The following is a 22,766-nucleotide window of genomic DNA, read 5'->3' on the forward strand; positions in this document are numbered from 1 at the left end:
TAATTCAATTTACAGAAGCTGATGCAATTGCAGCGCAATGATGCAATTGTCATGTGATGTCCTGCAATGAATGGGAACCCTGTGTTCTAACATAGCCCCCTCCTTTGAAAACAAGCCTCTTGGCTTGGTCTTCTTGTGGCGTTTCTTCTTCGCATTTATACATGCCTTGCAACTCTTTCGTTTTTGGTAATGAGCATAATGGTGATGATGATCTGCACAGATGTGATGGGGCTAACAGTATATCGGTGATTGACGTCATTTCTTTGAATATCGTTGTCAGGGGCGTTTTGAAAATTTCTGCCTCGTCGGACGCTATTGTTTGGCCCAATTGCTCTTTCATCAAGTTAGCAAGCTCCTTTGTTATGTCTTCTAACATGCGGAACAACTTGCACAGAGCAACGAAGGGTTCAGTTGTGGTTTGGGTTGTCATTCTTGTCCGAATTTCGGCTTCAAAAACTGGGCCCATTTTTGCATTCACAGGCACAGAAGCTTTACCTTGCAATGGTTGCTGCTTCAACGGGCGTCTTCTGCAATATTTGACCACGTGTCCCACTCTTTTGCAGTAATTGCAAATCGGCTGGTCGTCTGTGGTTCGCAGGTATCGATAAGTGCTCATCTTCTGTTCCTTCGGCTCGGCTGTCCTCACACGGGGCACCAATGTAAAACCACTTAAAAAGGGGGTTTTACAAACGTGAGTTCGTATGTCGTTCGCAGAAACGTACACGATAAATACGGCAAAAACTGTTATCCAATTCGCTAATTTCTTACACTTCTTCTAATTCATCAGTTCACGGCAAACGACTAAAAATATCTTAAATGGCTAACGGCGAAAATGTAACGGCAAACACAATTCTGCAAGCTAGCGACAAGGTACACGGAGTTCGACAATCTTACGGCAAGACTCAACCTAACTATAAAGTCACCCCTTATATACCCTAAGAATAATTCAATTTACAGAAGCTGATGCAATTGCAGCGCAATGATGCAATTGTCATGTGATGTCCTGCAATGAATGGGAACCCTGTGTTCTAACAATATTGTTATACTACACTTTAACTACAGTACAATTGAATATACCTATAAAGAATAACTCACGGCCCTTTTCAACTTGACTTGTGGGGGACTTGTGGCAGAGAGGAACAGAGAGACGCGACCTCTTTCGTCAGCACTGCGACCAAACAGCAACATGCTTCTACCAAAAAGCCTCACTCTAAAAACTACTACAACGAATTTATAGATTTATAGAATTAACAGCGTCCCGTAAATTAAATCTTTGTCAAATATTTAAATTATCAAATAGTTAGAGTTCAAAGTGTCAAAGTTCAAATATTAACATATCGCTCGATTTGTTTTATAACGCTATTTATCCACTTTCATGATAAAATGCGCATGAAATACATGTGTGAATCTTGAATTCTTCCTGAGTCGCTGATCGAAATGCTGTAATAGTCCAGAGGCTGGAGGGTTACATTATTGTCACCTGATTATTAGCTTACGTTGTTGTTACCTGAGCGGGGAATTTACGACACAAACTTTTTCTGATGTGTTTTGGGCATAGATTACGAATTTGAATGTTGATCAAGTGTTTTAAGGGGTGTTTCTAAGAAGCAGGACATCGAACCCCAAAAAATTGTGGTAAGTGTTTGACAAACACTGACTGCTTGTGATGATTAAACATAACATAACTTAACGTCACGTGATATAATGTAACGTAGCGTAAAGTGAAATAGCCAAGCACTGATCCTTGGAATGAGCATAGCGCAAATATTAACTCAAACGCAAACATATACGCAAGCGCAAACGTAACCGTAATCGTAAACGCAAATGTAAACATAACCGTAAACGCAAACGTAACCGTAAACGCAAACGTAACCGTAAACGCAAACGTAACCGTAAACGCAAACAAAATGCGTAACGTAATGTAAACGTCATCCACCTGCAATCGGTAAATGTAACCTTTTGTTACCCTTAACTCGTTAGCATAACGTAAACGTGAACGGCTGAATCTAAGGCTTACGGTTAAAATTTAACATTTATGGCTTGCACTTACGGTTGCACTTACAGTGCATTTACGGTTTTGTCTACGGCTACGTCTACCGTTACGTCTACGGTTACGTCCACGGCTATGTCTACAATTACGGTTACGTTGCGTTAAACATCACAACCAATCAGTGCTTGTCAGACCTTTGTTGTTGGGACCCGATCCACTGTTTCTTGGAAATGCCGCCTCAAACACTTAATCATCATTTAAATTCATAACATAGTGTAACGTGTAACATCAACGCAAACGCAGAGCTAAAAGCACCATAACAGTGGGTGCAAAGATTTATTCCATAGGGTGCAAAGAATTATCGGTCGGGGCACTATGTTTTGAGTTTTAGCTATTTCTTTGCGCGGTTATGCGGTTTGAAGAAAAATAATGTACAGGTTTACGGTTTCCGGACCCTCCTAAACACCCCCTCTTTTTGAGAAACTCCGCGTCTGGGAAGTGTAGAGAATTCCGTCGTCGAAAAATTGCCAAATTTCGGTAATCCGCGTCAAATTTTCATAATATTCCTTTGTTCTGCAACCCCCCTCCCCCCCCCCCCCACTAACCAGTCGTTTGGTACGACCTAGAAGTTTATGATTATGATTAGCTTGAATCGCGAGTAATCGCATCAATGGATGCCCCGAATCATCAAATCAACTTGATCATCATTTCAAGTTGTTGTTGCTCAACGTCAATGCAAGGTATATGTTTCCCTCGCACTCCAAAGGTTGAACCTCAAAGACAGAAAAATGGCGATGCAAAATATGTTCAACACTGTAAAAAGCAAAGCTCTTGGAGTTGCTGAATATTTAACGCCTATTCTGAAGGTCAGATCCAGTTTCCTCTCTTTGATGTAATTACTGTGGCTGGTTTCTTATCTAGGCCTGGTTTGGCCTAATCAATGTTTTGTCGATGAGCTAATAACAAGAACAAGTTACAAGTAACTGATTCAGCCTCTCCAATGCTTGGCAAACTTATCCATTATTATAGGACTAACTAGAATCTGGATGCCCATCTAGCTAAAACTTTTAGAAGTTTTGAAAATATCTGAAGTTGTTTACGTTATTTTGCACAAGTGTGATCTTTGAAAATATAATTGTTTTGTTAGCTTTATTTGTCCCATAGGTAGCATGCTTGAATTGATAATGATATGTATGCAAAAAGAGTTAGATTACCTTTTCAGTCAATATTTTGTCCAAGTATAATTTTATTCAAATTGTATTCAAATCAATATTTTATCCAAGAGTAACCACACTGGCTATATTTGGCTATATCTTGTTGGCATCAAACATTTAGTAATAGGGATGGAGTGGGAGTGGGGGGATGGGGGGTACAGGCACAGGCATGCAGTTTTTATAGCAAATAATCTTGGTAGAAGCTCATATTGATATAATAAGTTTTTGTTTCTGAAGGAATCAAAGTTCAAAGAAACAGGTGTGATTACCCCAGAAGAGGTGAGCAAATTATTTTCTATAAGGGCCTATTTCATTGAGGCTGTATTGTTTGTGAAAATTCATGTTTTCCAGTCTCTCTTAATGCTGCTATGCCTGGACTCTGAAATGGAAACCATCATAAAAGCATTGACTTGCTTTAGCATTGGTTTTTGTATTTGGGTCTATGACCAACCACTTTTCTTTGAAATTGCTCCTTGAGCCCTCTGCTGATGTGTTATTTATTTGAAAATGGCATGAAATAACAGAAACATTATACTTATTAAGTACAATACTGTCATAATGTTACAAAAGAAGAACAAATACTTAAGTATGCCATGTTTCTGCCATTTTGTGCCACCTTCAAATTTAGCTGTACCAAGAACTTCTTTATTATTTATTTGGAGATCAAGCTTCATCTTAGAGTATTTTTGCCAGTTCCTAATGTCCTTTTGGTTTGCAAAAACTCCTCCAAATAAGTGAGACATCTGGATTATTGGCAGGAGCATGAATGCCATCTTTTTTTAATTCTCAAATGAAGGTTATTCTAGACTTCTAAAGGTCTATATTTTATGAGTTGCAGATCATTATTAAGGGTTTTAAAATATTAATAGTTTAATTATTAAGTTGGATCATTGGCACGGTCCTTAACAAATGATCTAAGAGGCAAGACACTAGATTTATGGAGGGAAAAACTTTTTAAAGCATAATGATTTATTATCTTGTCTTTGAGTTGTTTTTAATAACTATTTGGTGTATCATCAGTTTCAAAATAAGAAAGTATTCTTTTCCATTGGATATTGAAGGCATCAATTCAGACATAATTCTTTTGTTTGAAACAATTATATTATCTTTGATTATTTTCAGTTTGTGGCTGCAGGAGACTTCCTTATTCATCACTGCCCAACCTGGCATTGGTAGGTTGCATTTTGTCAAGAAATAATGGACTACCGTTCATTTTGCATATTATTCCTCTATTCATATATCTTACCAAAGTTGATAGCATATGTATATAGTCTATTATTTGTGTTACAATCTGACTGTAACATTAGCCTATATACTACTTGCATAGATATGTATTATATACATATGTGCTTTGATGCTGTTACCCCCAGTGGCAGACACTTAACTATTTACTGGCAGCAGAAAAGGTGGAGGAGTCTGGGGCCATGACCAGGTCTTCTACATGCTTGGAAATCATGCAGAATTCCTTATCAGATTTATTTAATAAAGTGCTGTTTATTAGACAATCTTAAGTGCTTTCAAAAGGACTACAATTTTAATTAATCCTAGGGCAACTGGAGATGAATCAAAAGTAAAACCATATCTGCCTAAAGAAAAACAGTTTCTTGTCACAAAAAATGGTAAGATGTTTTTTTTATTATTAGGAGTGTTTTTGTGTTGCTTTTCATATGTAATTAAGATGCAGGAAAATGAAACCAACAGGAGAAAATGTTACACATAATGCTATTTTGTTACAAGACTTTATTTCATGACACCAAGGATAAATACTAAGTGACCCTCTGAACAAAGTTGACAAACCTCTGAATCCAGTTGACAAATCAACATAAATGTTTGTCCTCTCTTATTTTTGTATGAAACTTGAAGACCCCTCTAACAATAAAAGCTGTTTCCCAAGTTAGTGAATCTGGCATATTGCTTTTCACATAAAAAATATTTGTGTTTGTTTATAAATAGTTATACCAAATTGTAGCTTTTAATGAAGCAGTGTTTATCAATTGTCACATAAAGTTAGGTTATGCTGCTTAACCATTTATTCTTATGAATAATATCTTTCTATTTGTCAGTTCCTTGTTACAAAAGATGTAGCCAAATGCTACACATAAAGGAGAATGAGGCAATAGTTGAAGATGATGAGGATGGTGGCTGGGTTGACACACATCACAATACAGATGGAAGTGGTGACCAGGCTGCAGCTGAGGAGGAGCCTGCACAGGAGATGAAGACAGATGAAGTGGTAAACACATACATTTAACATATTCATCATTAAAAGGGCACACAAAGTAAAGCATCACTAGGGTTTTTCACAATATGGTTGCAAAATCATATATGCAGCTTTGTTAAACTTTATCAAGTTAGTTGATAAAAAGGCAGGCAACTTTGAGCAATTCATTGTTTTTGCTAGTGAAATTTTTTCTCAAAACATTGCAGTATACAAAGCCCAGTTTTTCTTATTATAAGTGCTATGTCGTATGGTACTGTGCAAGATTTTTATAGAAATAATCTGTTTCCAGTAATTTCCGTTTGCAAAAAGTAAAGCTTAGTAAGTCATTGGACCTTTTTGATATCATGTGTATTAAAACATTTTTGTGCAAAAATTGTTATTGTGGCGATCGAAAGTGGCAACCAGCAGACTAAGAAACAGAAAATCTAGCAAAAATTCAAAACAAACATTAATCTAGCAAAAATTAGGATCAGCTTCACACACAAGATCAAATGACAACCTAAGGCAGTTATGTAAATGTTTCTCTTCCATAGTTTAGCATTTTGCTCTTTTCATCCAGGCTCCCTTATTTCCGCCTATTTCTCGATAATTTTGCCTTATATTGTCATTTGAAATGATGATATGAACTTATTTTTTCCTGCAAAAGTAAACATAGATTTGCACACGAGACAAACTATCTGCCTTCGAAATCGTGATTTTGCTTGGGATCGTACAAGTCCTTGAATACCTAATTTTGACGAGCTCATTATCTTATAAATACTTGTGCCAAAATGATCTCGTTCTCTTGAAGAGATCAACTTATCATCCTTGATTGCTAGGGTGGTGAGATTTTTAGAGTGATGACAAAGTTTTTGCGTTTGCTAGGAAAATGAAAAAGGGGAAGATGAAGATGATGACGAAGAAGCAGAGGATATGGAGGGTGAGTTTCTTATTCTTTATTTGCGTTATATGTAAAACACCCTCAATTTAAGGTTTCGTTTTTTGCTTTGATTGTCTACATACAATCGTCATTTGATATCAGTGTTTATTGCAGAGGCCGCTTCGGTAGGAAGTTGGGTCTAAAATGTTTGCAAATACAAGCCTGTAGGTCAGAATGTTGCTAGACTCTTTCGGAGGCAAGTAGCATCCGTATCAACAGGGTTTGCAAAGGGGAAGGCAATTTTCACAATTCGCGATTTTCCATAAACCTTAGAGAGTAAACCAGACAGATCTTTTTAAAGGAATTACAATATCTTGCAACTGACATCCATGTAACACACAGAGTTGTTGAAATTCTCCGTTTATGAATCCAATGACTTGAGAAACCGCCAGTTCAAAAAATTGAGCTGAACTCTCTTTTACAAAAACAATTTTCTAAGAACACTTGCCTCGTAATTGGTCAGAATTTAAGAACAAATTGAGACTGTCGTACTGTAAAATGTAATTTTGAATTAAGTTGTGAAACCTGCTTAAAAAATTCCATCAAAAATCGAGGGGTTTTTTGCCATCTAGTCGGGAAATTTTCAAACTAGTCGGCAAATAAAGAATGACACACTCACTTTGATGGCAAGTGGGGCCTAAACACTCCCTTTGAGCACAAGAGCTAGCGATTGCACTGCTTACACCGTAATAATTTAGAGAAAAGCTAAGAACAATCCAACCTCAAAGTCATGGATAAAGTTAAAAAAAACCAACTTTTTCTTCAATTTACGGGTTTTTATAAAAATGAGTTGATATATGATAGGTAAGTATGATAGATAAAGTCAAATAAGCCTCTGGGTCTTTAAATCGTCAAATGTGGAACTCCAAAACTCTCGGATTTTTCAAGAAAAGATTCACAGTCATTCGGCTGTATTTTGAAATTGATCTGTGCATATGATTTGTGCAAGCAATACAAACATTACATTTATTTATTTCAGACTTTCGTTGGTTTTCACTGGCCTGTTAGTTTCAATTAGCTTTAACTTCTCAAAGTGTGTGTTAACTTTGAATAAAAGGAAAGATGATAAAGACAACTTTTGTGCTATACATGAATAATATATAAATGAGAAAACAAACTGTTTGTAACGTCCGATCTGCCTAGTTAACATGCTCCAGCTACCAAGAGGTGTGCCAAAGTTTTATTAGAACCAAAAATCTTATACCGATCAGAAAGAAAAAAGGGGCTAACCTTGCAACGGTCCACTGTCTGTTTTTGGTTCTCAGAGGTAAGATTTGTACCTTGCATACTTGCAAGACTTTGCATACATGAATGCACTTTGCATACTTGCAAGAGCCGTGCAACTGATATGAACACAGTCCATAGGTGTTGCGAAAAGGGGGGGGGAAGGAAGACATTTAGACATGTCTTTTTCTGAAGTTTTTTACTATTTCTTGGGAATGTGGTGAGGTGGAAAGTATCCAACATATTATCTTTGTACTTTTCTCGGACAGCCATGTTTTATTTGTCACATTGAGCGGTTCAAGGTAATGTCATTTTCATTTCTACGAAATTGATTATCCCTGAAACTGAATCATCCCAACTTATAAACTTTTGTGTATATGGTTGATCCGGTGGGGGGGAGGGGGGGTAAACCCCATTCAGATTGGAGGACCAACAATTGCCATACCGCCAGGCCCCGTGGAACTCGACAGAACAGCTTGTGCTTTTGACATCGTTGTCCCACTGATCTTTAAAAAGACTGGATCGAGCTCCTCCAGCCCAACGTTAATTCTATTTAAGACGTCACCTATATTTTTCTTGGTACGTCGCCTCAACGATACCTGGTATTTGCTATACAATATACAATTCGACTGGTTTCCATAGGGCTAATCTGATATTGAAGTATAATTAAAGCGACTTCAGTTTCATTTTCCACTTTTCAAATTCAAGTGACTTTTCAAAGCGCTGTGTTATTACACTTTTTTCAAGTATTTAAAGAAAGTTTATTAGTTTTGAAGAAAATTTGTTTGAAGAAATCTTCATTAAGATTAATCCATGTACTCAATTGTTAATTATTTATCTTTTTGCAGCTTTTGAAGAGAGTGGAATGCTTGAATCGGACGAGGTATTTTTTGTTTACTTACTATGTATGTTTACTTATTATCTATGAATCTATTATATCAAAATGTATTCAAAGAGACAAGAATCAGTTTGTCAATTATCATTACGTACCTGGCAAATGTCGAGGCTTTTCACATAAAGAAGATCGCCTGAAGAGAAAACACAAATTAGCATATCAATTACTGCTGATTTCACAAAACGTTTTTTGGCTCACGGTTCACTGGCTTTATGCTATCCCTATTAGCAGAGTCCCACGAATTTTCTAAATGAGCTTCCAAGTGACACGAAAAATCGGAGCGTGTTGTGCTTAAATCCTTTTCGTCCTCATAGAACAAAATGTTGGATCGAAGATAAGCAAATATTTTTGTCCAGCTGCATATGGAATGTAACCTTTAAGGAAGAATTGTAAAAACAGGGAACCAGTCTAACGCACCATTCTTCCTCTCTCTCTGGTTCATTTCGATCTGATCTGGATAAAACTTTTTTATATTTCCCTACTTTTTGCTCTTAGGACTGTCGGACAAAAATCTCCTTTGAATGATTTTATACAAAATCGTACGTGTATCTCTAAGTATAACTTCTTGATAAGTCGTATTGTATATTCCTTGTCACCTCTGCCACCTGTGCGAGGGATGATGACCCTTTAAAGAAGCGATTGAGCGTTGAGAGCTCCTAACATGATAAAATCTGATTTACAGGGACCGTGTTTACAGCTAGGTTTATACAATGATAAGATAAATAGGATACCAAACGTAGACGCGTATTACAATTTTCATCAATTTGGAATATGTTTTTTATGTAAAAAGACACGGTAAAAGTTTGTAAGGGGTTTTTTATTTGTTAGAAGGAGAGCAGTAGACCTTTAAAGCTCTTTTTTGTCTAGGCCACACTGACAACCAAATCAAAAGCATCTAACCAGAAAGATATTCTTCACGAGGCTGCTGCTACAAAGGATGGTATCCTGCAGACTAGAACGTACGACCTGAACATCACATATGATAAATATTACCAGACTCCAAGAATGTGGCTGTTTGGTTATGACGAGGTACTTTTTCAAACCGCTTGAGGTGCTTCCCTCTTTAAAAGCTGTGCAACTGCCTAGCTTTCTGCTTGTGTTCCGGGGATTTATCACGCTACATGCTGTCATTCTCCCACATTTTAAAATAATCCCACATTTTAATGTAATCCCACATTTTGATATAATCCCACGTTTTCTAACTCTTGTTAGTGCTTAATGAGGCTATTTTTGTGGCTTCTTATTTCCGCTTCCCTGCTCTACCCTGAATTACAAATACTTCGTTAAAGTTAAGCTGTTTTTGACGAGATGCTTCAGTTGCTCTTAAAATTTTATCAAAACAGAATCTTGATGGCCTAATTTGAGAAAAGGGGCTTTTAGGACGGAATGTGGCATATTCTCCGAACATTGGAAAGAAGGGGACATTTGTCGCAAGGGAGATATTTCAGAACTTTCCTTGTTCAGTTGTACTTGTGACCTTTGCAAGCAATACATAAGCAGCATTGGTTATGTATGATTTATATTGTACGATGGTAATTTTAATGAATTGGTTTTGATTAGCTTGAGTAAATCTAGAGATTGTACCAACTTTCTGTATAAAAGCTATGACTTCTGTTCTCGTTTTTTATGAAACAGGGAAAAGTTGAACATTTTCAAAAAATTCTTGGATATATAATGCCCATATTCTCCTCAAATATTGTATTAATAAACAATCTTTCTTTAGATTTGTTTTTTCGCGTCACGTATAAATAAATACAAGCTTTTTATTTAACTTCACATTTTTGCTGAATTTTGTTTCTTTAGAACAAAAAACCTCTTGACATGGATCAGATGTGCGAGGACATCAGCCAGGTACTATTTCATTACCAGGGACCTTCAACCTTAAAAAGCGAAATGTCAACTTCAATCCTCGCTCCATTTTAGCTCTCAAGATCTGTTTCTTGAAAGACCCTTTTTCTCAGTTCTGAACACACTCTTGCCATTTTATGGACAATTTTGCTTCATGTTTCAATTATGTCGCCTATCAATTTACTTTTTGTTTCGTAAACAGTCATTCTTCATTTCTCTATGTTTCTTTTTGTTACTCTTGAGTACAAGTTAATTTCTAAGATAACTGCTGTTTTTAAAATTGCCAGGTATGGAAGTTAAATTGATTAGGATATAGAACCTGAAAATTATCAAGTATCTGTCAGTAAAAGGCCCATAATCTAAAATGGTTTCTACAAGATGCTTAAAGAGTTTTAATTTGTCCAAGTCACAGTTATGTAATACTAGGCCACACTCATTCGTGTCCAGTCAGACAGAATTTTTACTAGAGATTGTTTTCTTGCCTTTCCTCTTTCGCAATAGCTATTGCAAGTTAAATAAAAAAGAATGTATGTCATGAAACATTCAGTTAGCTTTCCAATGTGAAGCTCTCTGTGTTATTTAGTATATTTTCAAATTCATTTGTGTGAGATGAGACTCATCAAGATTGTAACCAAGAGGGAGATATTTTTTGTATCCAGTACCAGTTTTAACCGGAAGTTATTTAGCGGATGCATTTTGCAAGCTATTTAGCATTAGTGGAATCTCTAAAGCTTCAACTCAAAATTTCGACTTACTTTTGCACTTTATGGTGATACCTCATACTGAAATGATATTTTTTGTTTCCCAGGATCATGTAAACAAAACAGTGACAATCGAGAACCACCCTCATCTACCGCCCCCACCTAGAGCATCTATTCATCCATGCAGGTAAGACTTAACTCGTTTTTCTCTCATTTTTGCTTCTTCATTTTATGTCTAGAAGTTGACTTTTGTCTTTTGTAAACAATTTTTGGCGGTACAAGAATGAAAAATGACTTTGAAAAAGCAAACATTTTGAAACATAGATGAGTTTTCCGCCTGACACTCTCCAAAGTATAAATCGTCAGAACACAGATCGAAAATTCTACGACTACGATAGAAAATGAATGTACCTTGTTGTGGATCGAAATCGGCCAGTCAGAAGCGCGAGCACATGACTGTAAACATTTTCCCAATCAGTGCCGCTTACCAATCAGTGCTGCTTACCTATTGAAAATATAACCAATGGAGTCCTAAGATGAATTCGAACTCCTTCTGTCTACATAATAGTGGTTTTTCAATTGGAGAAAGGAAAAAATGGAATGTTCGAATGCCATAATTCTTTAATGGAAATTTAGGGGATCATATTTGCTCTTACAGGCATGCAGAGGTTATGAAGAAGATTATTCAGACAGTCCAAGATGGCGGAGGCGACTTAGGGGTTCATATGTATCCTTTCCTTCACCCTCTTTATGAGATCATTAATATTTGACTGGCATTTTATATAGGATTATGTATTAAAGATTGAAATGTACCTTTCAGTTGACGATTACTGATTGTTATTGTTTTTTTAAATTTTGAGGTTCTGAAATACGCATTGCTCCTCCTGTACTTGGTTTCTTTTCAAAATGTTAGTTTATTTGCTAAGGAACAAAAGCATTTCTGTCTGCAGTTTTTCTATACAGAACTAGTGGAGCAAATGTCCTTTCGCCTGTGTTATCGATAACAAAAGTCGAATATGTCTGTATTTGTACATTTGAAGGAACCTGGTTACATAAAATAAATGTGATTGGTTATAATTAACTTGGCTGTCAACAAAGACCAGTCAAATTTCTCTTCTGTTTGGAATCCCATCGCACTTTGGCTATGTTGCTGCAAATAATTTTTCATTTTTCCACTCAATGAATTGGTTTATCGTTTCTTCTTAATTTCCCTTTTAAGTACTGAGGGGCAAAGAGGTTTGCACTCAAGTTCTCATGGTTAATATCTTATAGTTGTTTTTAACATGTTAAATAGTGTATTTCCTTGATTCTTACACCAGGTATTTGCTGATATTTCTCAAATTCGTTCAAGCTGTTATGCCAACCATTGAATACGATTACACGAGACATTTCAATTTCTAATTTTGTAATAATCACCGGGCGGCAAATTTTGAGTACGATATAATTGCAATTTGAAATAATGGCTGATTTATGAATGAAAATGACAGTGCCATCTCTGATAGTATTGCATTTTGACGAGATATTTTGAAATTATTTGACAAAGGATTTCAACCAAGAGATTGTCCTGGTTATCTCGAGTGCTACCTTAGATGTAGGATACCACCTTTAGGAGTATTTGATCAGTGCGAAGCATCCAAGGGACTGAGTCTGGTTTGCAAAATAATTTTTCATTTGATAAAACTTGCTGTATTTGATTTAATTTAAGATTATATTGCTTTCAGTTTTAATTGTTAATTATTTTGAAAAGCAAATGTTGAAAGTAATGAACTTTATCCTTATTTATCCAGTTGATGTGAATAATCTCTTTTTGTTCGTTACGCTTTCGCTTTTATTTGCCTTTCTCTAATTATGTTACCCATTTGGTATGAAATAGCAAAGTAATTAGAATTTTGATATATAATATATAACGAGAAGGAAAATGTTTTGTTTGATGGCCAAAATCAAAAGTCAGTTAATACGAAGAACCAAGTTACAAAAGAAACTAGCATCAATTTGATAAATTTGCTCAAAATTTGAAGAATAATACTTGGTTGTAACGAGGCTTGATTAATTAAATGAAGCAGAGAAGCCATCCCCATGAAACATTGACAAACAGAATTATTAAGTGTCAAACATGCCTAGAATCGTGATTTCTATAATGAGAGAATCATGCTTTCTAAAGTTTACGAATAATCTCATTTTGGCAGCTCTAGGCACTCAAGTTAGCCTAGCAGTTCAAGATACTCTGGTGTGTTATCTATTGAGTGTTCATTCATAGGGACAATGTTGATTACGTTTTCTGCTACCAGTTATTTCCCCTTAAAAAATTCACTTGGTTTGAAGTAATTTGATATGGTTAAGCAAAGTTTGGTTAACCGTTAAGCAAAGATTTGGTTAAGCAAAGTTTGATATTGGCACTGATTGGTCAACCTTTACAGTCATGTGCTCGTGTCTCTGATTGGCCTATTTCGATCCACAACTGGGTATATATATTTCTTAGCGTAGAGTTTTCGATATATGTTCTGACGTTTTAAACTCTGAAGAGTGTCAGACGAAAAGCTTTAGTTTACTAAATGTTTGCTTTTTTCAAAGCCATTTACAAGTTTTGTACCACCAAAAGATTGTTAAGCAAAGTGTTGAACTCATTTTGAATTCAAAGTTTTCTTTTATGTCAGTTAGAAAAGCCAGTCAGCTGTCGAATCTTCTAACACTAGAATATCTTTTAATTTCATTTGCGAAAATGTTAGTGGGCCAGAGTTTGCTCAAATCTGATACACGCTTTTTAAATAAAAGCTTACTTGTGCTGTAATCTTAGTAAAGAGGTGAACAATTTCTATGATTTCTTAATCATTCATTACTGCCAGTATAGTGATGAATGTTTCAAGAATTAATAGCATCTCAATGCAGTGTTCATGAAAATGTCCTGTTAGAAGTCGCTTTTCAGTGGTAATTGAAGCAAATTTAGAAGCAAAGTTTTGAAATGAACAAAAGAGGATACATGCGGTATCTACTAGATTCAAGATTTTAAGCCCGGTCTGGATACCCAAAAGAAAACAGCGGGAAGTTTCTCAGTATGAGAGCTCAGTGAATTTTAAATAGTGAATATTGGTATAAATTTTAATTCGATCATGTATGAACACGAATAAGCAATAACTGTTTAAAAAAACACGAATTAAATCTAGTTTGGTGGCTTTTCTTGGTTTGGTGTCATGTGTGTTTCAGTAACCGTGTGCATTTCGGCCCGGGCGCACAAGCGTGCGTATGGTTTTTCACAAAAACGTACCCTAGCCTGGTCTGTAACACAATCTAGCATGTAAGGGGCAAGGAACTGGTTACTAGAAAATGATTAATAAACTGTATAATCATACAATAATTGAAGACCTTATTCTAACAAGGCGAGTTCTCAAAGCTCTACCGTCACACCAAACGCTCTACTCTCAGGCACACCAAGCTGTAGCCCCACCCCCACTTTTTCGCTAACAAATCATATTAATGTTGTTTCCGAGGGGCAATTCACTCTTGCAAATAGCGTACGAGATTTTCCCTAAAACAAAAGGATTTCTGATGATTTCCAGATAAAACAATAGTATTTCCACCAAAAGTGTACGAGTTTTTTTGGAGTGATTTGCCCCTCGGTTGTTTCAAGAAAGATAATGGTGGCAAACCACCATAAGAGTTTACCAATTTGAATATTGCCCCCCCCCCCTCCCCCACTCAAAATTTTGCTCCAGCGTCCCTGACTCTTGGTGTAAGCAAATAGGGTTTGTGTGGAATGGTTAGACACTCCAACTAAAGAAACGTGTCAATGAATGTGACAAAAAGTTGAAATTGAGATGCGAGATTAATGATTATAGTGAAATTTCATTAATGTCTTTATATGGTTAATGATACAGGTACTACAATGATATATGAGGCCAAAGTATGCAACCATGTTTCAGTACAAAAATTGAAGCATTTGTGGAGACATTGCCCATTGGCTCTCAGACCTTTTTACCAGCATCGCCATTCTCTTACTTAATATCGATTAAACATCAGTGGTTATTTAGAGAAGTAACCATAAAAAGGAAATGTCACAGCCCTAGAACTCCTATCAAATGCACCTATACGACTGGTGACTATAATTAATCAATGTAGCGGTACCCCCTAGTGAATTGGGTCTGACAACGGCTTTGTATTGCATTTTATATACATGTTTTCGTCATAGACCCCTCCCCCCCCCCCCCAGCAGTGGAACAAGTCCATTTTTTGAGTGGTGTGGGAAGGGCAGTAATTTTTCGGGGTTTTTTATTTTACCACCCATAGCAGGGAAAGATTACGTAAAGGGGCGCCCTATATAGCCCAAAAAAATGGGACTAATTATTCAAAAAAATTTATGCGCAATGCTTGCATGCACCAACACTAGATACAGTATTGCTTTCTAAACCCACACCCCACCCCACCCCTCCCCCCGTGTCGAATGTGTAGTAGTCTCATTATCTTTTTAACTTTCAAATTTTTCTTCTTTGCATTCATTTTCTAAAATATCTTACCAATCTGATAAAAGATATAACTGTAAAAAAATTTAATAGATCAATGGAAATACTGTATATCTGTTTATAAAATTCCACTGAAGATTCTTAAACCATTTTTAAGTGGTCTCGCATTCATGTAAGAGACTGGGTTCTAATTTCCAAAAACGTGGTGCCCAGGACTTTCTTTACCCACATTCACAGATCAAGGTAGGAATAGCTTTCAAAGTTGTCGTAGAATTTAAGTTTTTTCCCGACTCCCTTGCCCGCCTTAACATCTTTTAAGTTTAGAATGCGATCATTAAAAGCTTCTTTGAAATATCTGTGTTTTTGTCCGAATCTGAAAATGTAAAAATTTCATCAATTTCTTTGTAGATGCCAGGCGGTAACACTGTGAAGGACGTGTCTCCCCACGATTTCGTCAAGGCCTTTGCAGGCTACCTAAAAAAGTAAGATTTATTATAAATAATCTGCTTTATTCAATACCACAAATCATTAATGCCATGAAATAACGAAATAAACTATATGTATTCTTATAACAATTGTTTAGAAAGTAAGTGATTCAACTCGACGTTATCCGGTAATCTTGGGTTCGAAACAAATAACTTGCCTGAACTGTATATGAAGGTTTTTGCACTCTAAAATTATTAAGAAATGTTTAATGATTTATAGTTTGTATATTTCAAGCGTATAGAAGCACTGCAATATTTGAAATTTCGCAGGCCTATGTTTACAGGTAATTACAAATGAATTATTCTATGTGAATATGATACAGAACCCAAAGTTATAGACATTGTGTTCAGTGTATGTTAGTGTGTTAGTAGTTGCAAAGGAAAAAAGATTATGTATTTGCAATGAAAAAAAAGGCCAGGGTAATGAGGTAGCCTTTGAAAGCTGGGAATGGTTAAAATATGACAACCACAAATAGGACCTTCCAAGAGTACACAAAAGTATATCCAACTTTATTGCCCAGTAAACCATTCAAGATCTGAAACCATTCAAAATTATTATAGCCAAAATATAAGCTGGTCATGAATATTTTGCTTAATCTTTATGAACTTGTCTACAAAATCTTGTGATGATTAATGTTTTCATCCTAGTAAACATATGCAGCAATGTGAAGCACTTGCATAATATCAGCTGTAAAGTTACTAGCTATATATTTTGAATATGATTGCCCTGGCTGGCATGATTTGCTTAATGGAGTTTCAGATTTAGAAGATTTTTATGTAGACATGGCTTGATGGTTTTTACAACTGAACATAAGAAAGAACTAAGTGAAAAGAGAATTGATTTTGATTTGAACACCAGATTTCAAGTTGTGGTTTAATCTTCAAAAATGAAACAAAACCTGTCAAGTAGTTTGGGCTCTTTGAGATATCAAAGCTTCTGTTTAAAAGGAAAGACTTAACCTAGCTCCAACACTGATCACTCTGTTTATCAAACTTTCAAAGGTCTGGGAAAATGAAGGTTCCAGAATGGGCCGAAATAGTGAAAACCTCAAAAAGCAAAGAACAAGGACCATATGATCAAGACTGGTTCTACATTCGCTGTGGTATGTATGAATTTTGACTGTCGAGTACTTATGAGTTAAATGGGCTAGCACGCATTCAATTTGCTTGCATACCTTCTGGTATATGGTGTCTATGGAATGCACCCTAGAAAATATTGGCCGTAGATGTACCTAATAAATTTAGGGGGTGGGAAAAATAGGCAAAGAAATGCAAAGCGACAGCAAAATGTCAATTGTATGGATTCAGTTGTACTGTTAGGTGGACATGCCTGTTGATTTTATTCTAAGTAGGTTACTGACATTACATTTATATTTATGGGTCTCAAATTACTTTTAGAAAACTGTTGTTTAAACAATGTTAATAGAAAACAACTACAGGTAAATTTATCTTGTTTAGAACTTAACATCATAGTGGGAAGCCACATTCCCAAATTGATAAAGGGTTTTCGGTTCCTTGTGGCTTGATATTATTTCTAAAGGTTTATATCTGAAAGGTCTGCAGTGCCAGTTTTTATATTAAAAAAATTCAGGCTCTTTTAAACACTCAGTATTTATCAATTTGTAAAAAAACACACAAAATGTAAGTGTTTATATTTTTTTATGTCAAGTGAGAAATTATCATCACATCATATTTCCATTTTTGTAGCATCTGTTGCCAGACACATTTACAAAAGACAATGTGTTGGTGTTGGTGCACTGAGAAAAGTGTATGGAGGTAACAATCATTCTTATAGTCACTTTATAAATATTTCATCTTCCCAATGAAGATTCGCTGCAAGCAAATGTCAATTGTTAATGATAGGATTTGTTTAGTATTAGCCTGAATGTTCAGAATGATAGTTTTTGTAAACTATTGAAGAAGTGTTTTTTGTAAACTATATCAATTCATTTACCAACATGCATAATCTAATTGCAAATTTAACTGTCAAGTGACCCAGTATGAAGCAAATTGCATAGCAAGAGTAAACTATGGTTTAAAAATGAAAATTTTCTCCAGGTGCAAAGCGCAATGGAACAAGACCAAACCACTTCTGTCTTGGCTCAGCATCAGTTGCAAGAAAAGCCCTTCAAGCATTGGAAGGAATGAAACTTGTTCAAAAAGATTCAAATGGTGGCAGAAGCATCACACCACAAGGACAAAAGGACATGGACAGAATTGCTGGACAGGTCTGTAGAAAAGTCTTTCACATGACATTTTCTCAATTGCATTTGAAACACAATTTTCTCAGTTGCTTTTCCAATAAATAAGTTTTATGATCAGTGTGAACTGAGAGTAGTCTCAGGCTTTTCCTCTTTTGGAGTATTGTTCTTATAGCTGGGATGGGGCTCCCAAATCTTCTCCCTGTATTTGTACCAAAATCCAGTCCAAAGCTGAGCAGATCATTTATTTGTATTTTGTAGCAGTAAACCAATCGATTAAAGCATATCACAAAGCTTTTTTATTGTCATTGGTTTGTGCTTTAAAAATCTTTTAATATTTTTGGGACATAGAGCCTTCAAAGTTGTGAAATACTCTGTCTGAATGTATTTGACATGTTTTAACTTAACAATTCGTTAATCTAAGTTGCTTTAATTTGTTCTTTCTAGGTTGCCACAGCACAGTGAGAAGCCATGAACAATTCTTTTTTGAAGTAAATATAAAAAAATATAAGTGAAAATATTATTGTTGTTTTTTGCTTCAATTCTTTAAGAGCTTCCAATAAAAAGCAAAATTTTATAAGTTTGTATTCATCTTCGCAAACTCTTTTATAGGCAAATTGAATGAATATGCATGTCTTTGCAAAATAGACCCTGTGAATATATTTAAAAGATCCCCAAAATGTTAAAGAATAATACGAACTGATGTTGCATGAGTCAAACTGACTATCCTTGCTTTCTGTGCTAGTACTTGCCATTATCTCAGTCATAAATCAAATGGTTGGCCACTTTTCAAAGCTAAAGAGTTCTTTGTAGCAATGATCTGCTTTTCTGCAAATCAATTGCTGTGGAATTTGAGAGAATGATTCTATGCATGCCAAGAGAAGAAATAAATCAAAATCACCTTGTGGAAGTCCAGCTTTGTCAATGGGTTGGTAAGCTAGCTTTTTTGAAGGAAAATTCAGAAATTTGCCTCTTTCTAACATGATTGTCCTGCAAAATTTGGTTTTGGTTTGTGGCTTTTTTGGCCTTATCCAGCAATATAGATCTTACAAGTATTTCTGAATTAATTTTTGCTAATGTCAACTTAATTATTTTAACAGTGCTCAAAGCTGTGGTTTCAAAACAGAAAAATGAGTGGATTTGAAAAATCCTCTAATTTCAATATGGTCTCATGAAATCACGTTTGATGGCATCATAGCAAGCATGTGAAATGTGGTATACGGGAAAAGCAACTATCTTTCAAAAAATTTCAATTCTTTGTGACCCTTTTTGTTAATATTATTAATATAATAGTGTAAGATTGGCTGGTAATTTGATGCTGTATAAAGAGGAAATATAGCACACGCGGTAAAGTTTTACTGCTCTACACTTAATGTTTGGAACAACGTTCCAATTGTAGAGAAGTAGAGAATTACTGTTGCTTTTAAAAACATCGAATGGAGTACTGCAGGAGCTGACAGAGTTGTCATATAAAACATGACCTCTACCAATAACAGCATTTTAAATGGTAATTGATTTTTTTTAAATCCAGGTTTATGTAGATTTAAAATTTTGTCAACACCATTCGAAAATTTAATTGGAAGTTGAATTATTTTTATAACATTATAGGTTTTTAACAGACATAAAACGAGAATATCTTCTAGCATTACGAGAATGATACATTGGTAGTGTAGTTAGATTTTTCCAAGCTCAAGGCTATTTGCTGGTACATAAAGTGTCGGAAAAGCTGAAACAGCATAGTACCCAGGGCCGTCGCGAGGCAAGCCTTGTTGGGGGGGGTGTGGACTACAAATTTACCCGATTAAAAAATAATTACCTGAAATTCTTAAGTTGATGTCACAAACCTCTACCATACATTTTGTCAATCTAACTGTGTGGCATATAATTCGCAACTTTCATTTTAAAATGATAATAACGGGCTTACTTAAAAGTTTTGCCAAATCTGTGTACCGGGACGGGCAACTACCCGAGGCGGCACCATGGTTGCCGCCGAAGGACCAGAAAATTTCAAATTCTGATGCTTCCAGTTCCCTGGAAAATGCACTATTTTAAGTAAATTTTACTAAAGCAATCCTCATAATCCTACCAAAAAATTCTTTTAATTTTGCAAACAAACTGAACAGCAGATAAAAACAACTGGTAAAATTTTCCCGTGGTCTTGAAAAATTCCATGTTGTCAGTTACCTCTAAAGCCAGGTAACAAGCAGCACTGGTTGCCAATTTAGATCCCTCTTTCCATCTTAGCATGTCTTTTTAGGGGAAATGGACACAACACACAATTTTACCTCAAGAGTGCCTGGATTTTTAGCTTTTGTGCTAACAAGAAATCATTAGTTTTTTTATCTTCCTTCATATCAAGAAGTATCATTTTTAGCAAAAGGAGCAACTATCTTTGCTTGATCCTTTATTGATGTTAATACATAAAGGTCGCTAAAATACCTAAAACGTTTCTTCCACTGGACGGATTTTACCTGAAATTTCCTATCGAGATACTATTGGGGGGGGGGGGGGTGACACTTTGAATTTTCCTTAGAGTATAAACTGCCTTAGAGTTTCCTTTGAGTTCGTAAAATGACTGCTTAGCTGTGATGATACCCATGCGAAATGCAGATTTGCGCAAATCAACTACAAGTTAATGTGAGATGTCAATAAACTTTCTGTAAAAAATTATGCAACCTCTCACATTGATATCTTTTCAAGGTACTCTTTGTGTGAGTTTTTATATAATTTTTATGTAACTGTAAACAGTAATCCATTTACTGTTCAATACAATATTTGCCGATTATTTACGTAACTATTCATCTGGCCCGCCTGTGCGGTAAGATTTTGTCTATGTCCCACAAAAAATTAAGTTGGACACCCCTTCTCTATGCAGAGACGGATTTATCGGGGCCTGTGAGGGGTGGATTTATCGGGCCCTCCAATATTTTTGTCTTTTTCGGAAAATTTTGCTTCAATTCGGTATAAAGTCAGTAGTAACAAAATGATTCAAAAATTACTTAATTTATCTGCTTGTCTTCTTTATCATAAAGCTAAAAACTGAATTTGAAAAATGGGCTTCTTCTCAATCATTTTACAGTCACCCGAAGCATGCCTGAAGGGTGCGAATCCTTGCCACTTGAATCCCTGCCTCTATGGAAAGGTTTTTGTTTCGGAAATGCTGGCTAGAAGAAGTTTTAGGATGAAAAGTCGAGCAATCAATGGATAGTTGTCTATCTTAAAAACTAAGACGGATTGTTTATTTCATCGTATAGGAAGATTGATGCCCAACACCATAAATTTGATTTCATGTATTGAATACTTTTCACCATCACTTTTCTGAACCCCTACATATGTGGGTACTTGAAAATAACCACAGTAATTTGTCTGCTTTCAGGTAGCAGCTACCTCAAAACTGACCTGGTTTAAAAGGGGTGCTTTACTTGAAACAAGGGACATCAAACCAGTCAATGTGGTCCTCCAATTGCAATGTTTTTCCTTTTAGATGTACATACACAATGCAAATAAACACAAAATGTTTTGTTCTTCTTTGACCTACTTTATGCATAATACAAATGCATCAAACAATTTTATCGGGTAATTCCAAAGATTTGCTAACCAAAAAAATTGGCCCCATTGCGCACCTAATTTTGCAACACTTAATGAATTCATACATCAGAGACAGGAACACGAAATTGAACCTGGGGGAGCTAAGAATCACGTTTAGTGACATAGGAGGACCCATCATGGCTGGGTCTGACGGGAAACAAAATTTTTTAAATTAAGACCTCTAAAATGGTGAAAAATTCATCTCCCAAATTAGAATTTAACAAATTACTATACCGCTCAGAAAAGACAATTAAACGATTCTCAAAAAACATTGATTTTTAGGAAAATTTTAGGAGGGTAGGATTCATGCGTTGGGGAAAGAAGGAAATGGTGACCTTTGGCTCAGAGTGCACATCGATCTGAATAACAAGAAGCTGTTGTATTGATTGCCAGAGTGCGTTCCATGTACCAAAGATCGTTGGTGTACTCTCAGGTCTTTTTCGGCGTTCTGAATGAAAATTAATAAAAAAAAAATTGGCATAGGTACGTAAAATGTTCGTTAGTTGGCGTGCTAAGCAGGAAGCCACGTACATAGTTGACATAAAAAAATAAAACAAAGACTCATACACCACAGTTTTTAAATTAATCAGTTTTTTGTTTGGCATACAATATTTACAGTTTTACTAACTGCGCATATATTCGGCGTGCCTTTGGCGTACAGTTGACATGAAATGCACCCTTGATTGATTGAGAGAATTTTACCTACTAAATCCAAAATGCGATGTTTACGTATCCAAAATGTGAACATTGCAAAGATATAGAAAGTTATCTACTGGATTGATGAAAATAATATACAAATAATAGAAATATACCTAAGTAAGTTAGTAAACAGATCGAATAAAATTATGCAGCATATAAACAGTGTGTTCTCTTTTTTTCATGCTCTGTTTGCAAAAATAATAATAAAAGAAGGTCAAACAATTTTTATGTCTGAAAAGGGGGGGGGGGGGGGCGGCGGCGTTAGCCATGCAATATTTATATAAGGTTAAGCTTTCCCAGCCATGCAATATTCACCATTGACCACGA

General features: G+C 35.7%; 2 protein-coding genes across 2 annotated transcripts; both read left to right on the forward strand.

Annotated features, from left to right (window-relative positions):
- The first annotated feature begins 2,696 nt into the window (after positions 1 to 2,696).
- On the forward strand, positions 2,697 to 12,829 carry LOC135684575 (ubiquitin-like-conjugating enzyme ATG3). Its single transcript, XM_065200198.2, has 12 exons — positions 2,697 to 2,856; positions 3,442 to 3,483; positions 4,327 to 4,376; positions 4,753 to 4,823; positions 5,268 to 5,437; positions 6,290 to 6,344; positions 8,417 to 8,451; positions 9,331 to 9,492; positions 10,267 to 10,314; positions 11,120 to 11,199; positions 11,671 to 11,739; positions 12,332 to 12,829. The coding sequence occupies exons 1-12, from the start codon at positions 2,779 to 2,781 to the stop codon at positions 12,411 to 12,413; spliced, it is 942 nt and encodes a 313-aa protein (XP_065056270.1). The 5' UTR covers positions 2,697 to 2,778; the 3' UTR covers positions 12,414 to 12,829.
- Positions 12,830 to 15,652: 2,823 nt separating this feature from the next.
- Positions 15,653 to 18,672, forward strand: LOC135684688 (small ribosomal subunit protein eS19). Its single transcript, XM_065200321.2, has 6 exons — positions 15,653 to 15,709; positions 15,875 to 15,948; positions 16,954 to 17,054; positions 17,659 to 17,727; positions 18,010 to 18,179; positions 18,600 to 18,672. The coding sequence occupies exons 2-6, from the start codon at positions 15,875 to 15,877 to the stop codon at positions 18,615 to 18,617; spliced, it is 432 nt and encodes a 143-aa protein (XP_065056393.1). The 5' UTR covers positions 15,653 to 15,709; the 3' UTR covers positions 18,618 to 18,672.
- Positions 18,673 to 22,766: the final 4,094 nt, after the last annotated feature.

The sequence above is a fragment of the Rhopilema esculentum genome, chromosome 21 (assembly GCF_057945365.1).
Source record: "Rhopilema esculentum isolate cy_ngs chromosome 21, ASM5794536v1, whole genome shotgun sequence".
Lineage (NCBI taxonomy): Eukaryota > Metazoa > Cnidaria > Scyphozoa > Rhizostomeae > Rhizostomatidae > Rhopilema > Rhopilema esculentum.

Coding starts and splice junctions, on each gene's coding strand:
- LOC135684688 (XM_065200321.2), top strand. CDS start 15,875: ATGCCAGGCGGTAACACTGTGAAGGACGTGTCTCCCCACGATTTCGTC. Junction 15,949..16,953: donor TTTGCAGGCTACCTAAAAAA/GTAAGATTTATT, acceptor AAACTTTCAAAG/GTCTGGGAAAATGAAGGTTC. Junction 17,728..18,009: donor ACTGAGAAAAGTGTATGGAG/GTAACAATCATT, acceptor AATTTTCTCCAG/GTGCAAAGCGCAATGGAACA.
- LOC135684575 (XM_065200198.2), top strand. CDS start 2,779: ATGGCGATGCAAAATATGTTCAACACTGTAAAAAGCAAAGCTCTTGGA. Junction 4,824..5,267: donor GTTTCTTGTCACAAAAAATG/GTAAGATGTTTT, acceptor TCTATTTGTCAG/TTCCTTGTTACAAAAGATGT. Junction 10,315..11,119: donor TGTGCGAGGACATCAGCCAG/GTACTATTTCAT, acceptor TTTGTTTCCCAG/GATCATGTAAACAAAACAGT.